Source organism: Chinchilla lanigera, unplaced genomic scaffold (genome assembly GCF_000276665.1).
Source record: "Chinchilla lanigera isolate Chin_1 unplaced genomic scaffold, ChiLan1.0 scaffold00052, whole genome shotgun sequence".
NCBI lineage: Eukaryota > Metazoa > Chordata > Mammalia > Rodentia > Chinchillidae > Chinchilla > Chinchilla lanigera.
The window spans coordinates 4,404,336-4,411,240 of NW_004955453.1; the positions used below are offsets into that span (position 1 = coordinate 4,404,336).

The 6,905-nt window shown below is 52.9% G+C and overlaps 1 protein-coding gene across 1 annotated transcript in view; it reads right to left on the minus strand.

Moving 5' to 3' along the window:
- Positions 1-3,786: 3,786 nt before the first annotated feature.
- Positions 3,787-6,905, minus strand: part of LOC106149796 (chromosome unknown open reading frame, human C2orf72) — an 11,061-nt gene continuing 7,942 nt past the window's right edge. The window contains exon 3 of the mRNA XM_013519991.1: positions 3,787-5,760. Within this exon, the coding sequence (XP_013375445.1) occupies positions 5,603-5,760 (158 nt within the window). The 3' untranslated portion in view covers positions 3,787-5,602. The remainder of the gene's footprint in view (positions 5,761-6,905) is intronic.

Consider the following 6,905-nt stretch of genomic DNA (forward strand, 5'->3'; position numbering starts at 1 on the left):
GCCCCCTGGCGGCCGCGCGCGCCTGCGACCTGGGCCTCGGCGCGGTTTGGTCCTGCGGCCTCAGCTGCAGCGCGTTGGGCCAAAGGGCAGGCGTGAGAGCCCCGGACCAGCAGTCCAGTCTTCCTCTGCCCGACCCTTATTCTGTGCTGCGGGTGTCACCGAGACCCGCGTGTCTCTGCCTCTCCTGCAGGGGGCGCGGAGGCACTGAGCTGCCCTCCAGAACCGAGATCTGGTGGCCGCAGGGCCGCGAGGCGGGCTGGACAGGGTCGCTGTGTGGGGAGCAGCGCTCGAGAGCCGCCGGGGACGCCGGCCGCAGGGTGGGGCTTGGTCAGAGGAAATAAATCCCCACGGCTGAAGTTGATCAGGGTAGACTGAGGCACAGGAGGCTCCAGGGACTCCTCAGAGGATCTGGGTTCTCTCCCCACCTGAGCTGCACGATCCAGACAGCTGTCTGGCCTACGCCAGCAAACCCCATGGTAGAGCTAGCGTACCCTGTCCCCGTGAAGTCCACTATGACAGCCGACAGCTGCCAGCCACAGCTGCTGCAGAGCACAACCCAGGCACGGAAATCGACATCTTTATTTTCATTAATTGAAATTAAAATTTAAATCAAGCCGGGCATGGTGGTGCATGACTGTAACCCCAGCACTCGGGAGGCTGAGGCAGGAGGATCCTTGCAAGTTTGAGGCCAGCCTGGGCTACAAAATGAGGTCAAGACCAGCCTGAACTGCTTAGTGATACCCTGCCTCAAAAGGACCAAAATAAAAAAAACAAATCGAAATTTTAATTAATTTACATTTAATTTAGAAATTAATTGAAATTGAACAGATGGGTCGGTTACTGAAAAACTTTTAAGTGTACTGGAACAATAAGGATGTGGTTGCTTTTGCAGCTGTAAATTTCATGAACTCTAAATACAGATCAAATATTTCTGATGAAAATCTATTTATTTATTTATTTATTTTTCTGAGACAAGGTCTCACTATGTAGTCCAGGCTGGTGTTGAACTCATGATGTAGCCCAGGCTGGCCTTGACCTGGAAGCCATCCTCCTGTCTCAGACTCCAAAGGCCTGGGATTGCAGGTGTATGCCACCACACCTGGCAAAAATATAATATATGAATTAGGCTCTAAGTGTATAATTCTCACAGGATTCGAAGACTTAGCGTGCAAAACGGAATGAAAATTTCTCTTTAACAATTTATAGTTGCAGCCGGGTATGGTGGCGCACTCCTGCGATCCCAGCAGTTGGGAGGCTGAGGCAGGAGGATCACCTGGAGTTCAATGCCAGCCTGGGCTACATAAGCAAAATTTTAGTCCGGCCTGAAATACATAGCTGGACCCTGTCTGCAAAAAATAAAAACAACAAACATTTTACAGTTGCAGTAATATTTTGGGCTTCAATAAATTAATTAAAATTAATCTTACCTGTTTTCTTTTTCTTTTTTTCCATTGTGGCTACTAGAAACAGGAAGTCCAGTCTGTGCTTGGCCTGGGCTTTCTCCCAGCCCCCCTCTGACCCTCATCTGCCCCCTGGCCCAGGCCTGCTTCTCTCACCTGCCCTCATGGGCCTCTTGGCAGCTGTTGATGTTCGGCCTGGCTGGACCACCCCCGTGGGCAGAGGCTGAGGGAGAGGTTCCCACCCCCCAGCCCAGCGGGGACGACGGGTGGCAGTGGCCTTGGGAAGGCCAGTCTGGGATTAGGGTCACTAACGGTCAGGAAGAGAAAGAGCTCATGGATCCAAGGCTGGGAGCCAGGTTTCCCGACCGAGGCTCCAGGGACTGCTTGGTCCCAAGGACGGAGCCCAGCGCCCGGTGACCGCAGCGCCCAGAGAGGCTGCCTCCCTGGTGAGGCTCGGAGTGGCCCCCGGCAGAACAGGCGGCCCTGGATTCGGGGCAGGGGCCCAGCAGGAGCTGGGGAGGCCAGGAGGGAGCCTGCCAGGTCCTCACCTCACCAAGGCTGCAGCGGGCCCTGCGGGCCCCGTGGGGTTCCCCGGCTCCCAGTCAGGCAGCCCTAAGTGTCCTGGGCCCACAGGGCTCGGGTGAGGCTCATAGCCAGGGTCCTAGTGTCCATGCTGCCTGTGCCCCATTTTTCACCGAAGCCCAAGGTCACACAGAGGAGGGGTGCCCCTGCCCCCTCACCCCAGCCACACCTCCATCCCAGTCCTCATCCCCTGACACACAAGCAAGAGCCAGCATCCGGCCCGGCTGTGTTTGCCCTGCAAACAGAGCAAAGTCCGGGCCCCCTGACCTCCGGGAGCTGGCCGCTCGGGCACTGACGGGCTACTGTCTGCGGCGAGGCCTCAGCGGCCTCCCAGAGGCTAGGCCCTTGTTCCAGCCATCTAAAGGACCCACTGACATCGCCTCAGCGCTTCGCCCCTGAAGTGTTTGGTTTGGCAACCGAGGGTCTCCTCTTGGGGACAGACACTGAGGAAAGACAGTGACACAGAGGTTTCTCTGAGACTTCTGTTAAAGCCAATTTAGCTCCTCCAAACCTGGATGGGTACACAGACAAGCACTGAATGTTACCTTTAAAAAAATGAATGCCACACACAAAAAAATCCAAAACAAAACAAAATGAATGCTAGCCAGATGTGGTGGCTCACGCCTGTAATCGTAGCACTTGGGAGGCTGAAGCAGGAGGATCCCTGTGAGTTTGAGGTCAGCCTGAGCTACTAAGTGAGTTCAAAGCCAGCCTGAACTGCATAGTGAGACCCTGTCTCAAAAAGACCAAAAGAAAAAAAAAAAACAAACTGAATGCTATATTTTAAAAATCTCCTTTTGAATACTTACTTCCAACTGGGCATGGTGGTGCACACCTGTAATCCTAGCATTCTGGGAGGCTGAGGCAGGGGGATGGTAAATTCAAGGCAGCCTGGGCAATTTAGGGACTAAGCAAGATCTTGTCTCAAAATTTAAAAAATGAAAATAAAAAGGGTAAGGGATGTAGTTCAGTGCAGAAGCTCTGGGCTCCATTTCCAGTACTGTAAAACAAAATAAAACAGTTCACTGCTGTTTTCTGATTCCAGCCAGCAGGGCCGTGGAGATTTGGCCAGACGATTCCAGAGGCTTTGGCCAAGTGCCCAGATTCCTTGGCCCCACGAGTCCCTGAGAACTTGCTATGAGAATCAGGGGGAAGGTTTTTTTCCAGCACTGGGAACCCAGAGGCTTCCCAATGAGCTACATCCTCAGCTCTTTTTGTTTTATTTTGAGACAGGGTCTCACTAGGTCACTAAATTGCCCAGGCTGGGTTTGAACTTGCCATCCTCCTGCCTCAGCCTCCAGACACCTGAGAGATTACAGTCACAGACTGCAGTGCCCAGCTATCCATTCTGTTTCTGGTAAGACTCCAGTGAGGTACCATTTGGTTTTATTAGATGTAAAGAATTTTTCATTCAAGTTGGAAGCAGGTAGACCATTGTCATGTTAGGGATTAGTACCCAAGAGCCCAGATGGTCCTGGCTGCTGGGCCCTCAATGATGGCTTGTGGGGACGACCAACCTAAGTAAGGCCTCTCACTTCCCCCAGGCCCACCCAACCCTCCTGGAAAGAGATCCACCCCCAAGAACCTCCTTTCTGGCACCCAACTCTTTGGGGTGATAGGAAGCAACACACAGGCTCTTCCTACTGTATTTACATGGCAGCCATGCTCAAGGAAGTGGGATGGTGCTCAGCTGGTTTATCAGTTTGGAGGCAGAATCCAAACCTCAGTGAACAAAGACCTTTCCTCTTCAGCTATTCCTAAGAAATAATGAAAGTAGTGAAAAAAAATACCATGAAACCCATCATTTGGCCCAGAGCCACCAAGGTCAAATGTTTATGGGGACCAGCAATCAGTAGATGTCACATGAGTGAAGGGTCACGAGGCTGGGGATGGGATGGAGTGGGACAGGGGCTCAGGAAAGGGAGGGGTGCCCCCTCCCACCCAGAAAACTAGACTTTTTAATGTAAACTCACAAGTTTCAAATATTGACAACAATCACAAAACATTTCTTAAAACTTTTAGCTAGGGCCTTAGATAAATTCCTAATGTAAAAGTCTTCTCACCCCTACTCAATAATAAAACTCCAAGCAAATGATTACAAAAAAATCGATAGAGAAATAGAAAAAAGATAGCAGCTGCAATGATATGAAGTCTCCCCACTTAAAAACAAAATCAGTAAACTTCATGAGTCAAAATTCCTTGAGTTCATCCTCGCGTAAAGGAAGCCAGCGGGGTCCCTCTACTGGGGTGACCGCCCTGAATTATTGAGACCTAACCCCAAGGGAGTCGTCGTCTTGGTCACCTTCACACTCCCCCCATGATGCCACTGAGGGACAGGACTGGGCTCCCTGTTACAGAGGAGAAACTGAGGCACGGACCAAGAAGGGTCTCCTGCAGCCCCTCAGCTGAGGTTTCCTGTTCTCCCATTGGCTGCATCCCAGAGAGGGCGTGGCACTGTTCGGTGCCAGGCATGCGCAGAGCGAGGCGCGCGGGAATGCATGGGTTTAGTTACTTCCCCTGAGAGTGCATCCTGCCGGGGACTATCAGGAAATGCCCCTGCCGTCCCAGGACTAGCTTTCTCCAGGGACAACAGGGGGGACAAGAGATGCAAAGGCGACTGCTCCTGTGAGTGCGCGATGGCCCTGCCAGCTCTGCAGGAAACACCATCCACCCTGACTCAGACACAGACGACAGGAGCCTGCAACCTCTGGGCTGTGTCTGCTGCGACCCTGAGCTCAGACCTGACGCCTAGAGCGGGTCCTGGGCTTGAATCCCAGGCGCCGAGCTTTGCTTGTGATCGGTGCAGCTCCCAGCATTTCAAAGGGCCTGGCACACACAGTCAACGATAGTATGAGAGAGAGGGGCCCTTTCCTCTGGCAGGCAGGAGTGGCTATTTCTGTCCTGTCCCACAACACAGGGGCCTCTTGGCTGTGGCCCAAGCAGCACCACACCACCTCAGCCTCTTCTGGGAGCCGAAGTCCCAGGAAGCCAGCAGCTCTGTGGGCCTCTTCCTAGAATTTCACACCGGAAGTGATTGGTTCTTCCGCACTTTCTCAAGGGTGCCACAACTGGCATTTTGCCCGAACCAAGTCTTTGCTGTCAGAGAAGTTGTCCTGAACATTGTACATAACAGGGGTGCCCCACAGTCATACTGATGCCCACTGGGCCACACACAGACACAAGTTTCCAACACTGCCCAAGAGGGGCGGCCTGGCCCCTGTGGAAAGCCACTGGCTGGCACCACCGCCCCCCACTGGGAAACAAGCCCCAGAGACCACGTGACAGAGCCAGGGTTGCACCCCAGACCCCAGGGAATGGCCCGGAGTTCTTGCCAGTTGCACTCCCGTGCATGTGCCCTGGGCACTGCACACGGTAGGATGCCACAGCTCAGCAGCTTAGAGAAACTGAGGCACAGAGAGACCAAATAACTTCACCATCCATGATCACAGGGGGGGCGATTACTAAGTGGGGATAGGGCCCACAGGACAGGTTTTCCCTGGTCCTGTTGGTGCCAGCAAGTCCTGTGGCCCGACTGGCAACTGGGAAATGTCAGCCCCCTAGCAGATGGGGTCTCTGTAGTCGTCACCAGGCGAGGTCAACATGGAGCGGGGGCCCAGTCCCTAGGTCAGAGCCCCGCCTTCATCTCGAGTCTCCCGGTTGCTCAGGGGATGGGTGGGCGGCCCGCCCCGGGCTCTGAACCCGCTGCCACAGTCTTCGCAGTCTCCGTTGGGAAAGATGGCTGTCAGGGCCAGCTCGTCCTCAGAGCCCTGTGAGGTCTCTGGAACAAGAGGAGACAGGCGCTGTCAGAAGGTCAAGTTCAAGGGTCAGGGAGCAAGGGCTGAACCGGAAGAAACAGGCTCTGCTGAGTAGCTACAAGATACAGATCGAACACCTGAAACATGGGCATAGCCTTTGACCCAGCAATTCCACTAATAGGATTTTGGCCTACAGAATAATTAGGAGTAGTGAGCAGAGCCACTGTAGTCATCTTGCTCCTAGTCTGAGGGTGGAAGCACTACTGAGGATGGCCCCCAGGGAGCAGGAAAACGCTGGGCCCTGGGGAGAGAGGATCACTGATCAGCAGACGCCAACTCAACTCCACCTCCAGACCCTCTCTTCGATGCAGTGACGGTTCCCTTACAGCACCTGCTGGTTTGAGTCAGGGCTTCTCACGTATTAGAGAGCACCCTAATGGTCCAAGTCAGTGTCCAGCAAAAGGACTAAACGAGCAAATGTGTAACAGCACTCAGCGAGGAGTCCTCAGTATAAAATTCTACAGAAGCCAGATGTGGTGGTGCACGCCTATAATCCCAGCACTCAGGAAGCAGGGGCAGGAGGATTGTTGTGAGTTCAAGGTCAGCCTGGGCAACATAGTGAGTTCAAGTCCAGCCTGAACCACACAGCAAGACCCTGAGTCAAAAAAGACCAAAAAAAATCTACAGAGCCACTCATGATCTGACCATCTGAGGTGGGGCTGAGGCAGTGATGCTAGCACTGGGGAGTAGCTGCAGATACAAATCAACACCAGCAGAGGAGGTCTGACTGCACAGACCAGAACAAAATCACTTGCTTGCGGACTCATAATGAAGCCCTATCAGCGAGTGGCAGTGACAAGCTGCATCTGGTGGCAGGCTTTCAGTCAGAATCTGACACTTATTTTAGTCCATGCGTGGGCCCTCCATTGTTTATTTACCACTTTCTTCTTCTTCTTCTTCTTCTTCTTCTTCCTCCCCCTCCTCCTCCTCCTCCTCCTCCTCTTCTTCTTCTTCTTCTCCTTCTTCTTCTTCTTCTTCTTCTTCTTCTTCTTCTTCTTCTTCTTCTCCTTCTTCTTCTTCTCCTTCTTCTTCTTCTTCTTCTTCTTCTTCTTCTTCTTCTTCTTCTTCTTCTTCTTCTTCTTCTTCTTCTTCTTCTTCTTCTCCTTCT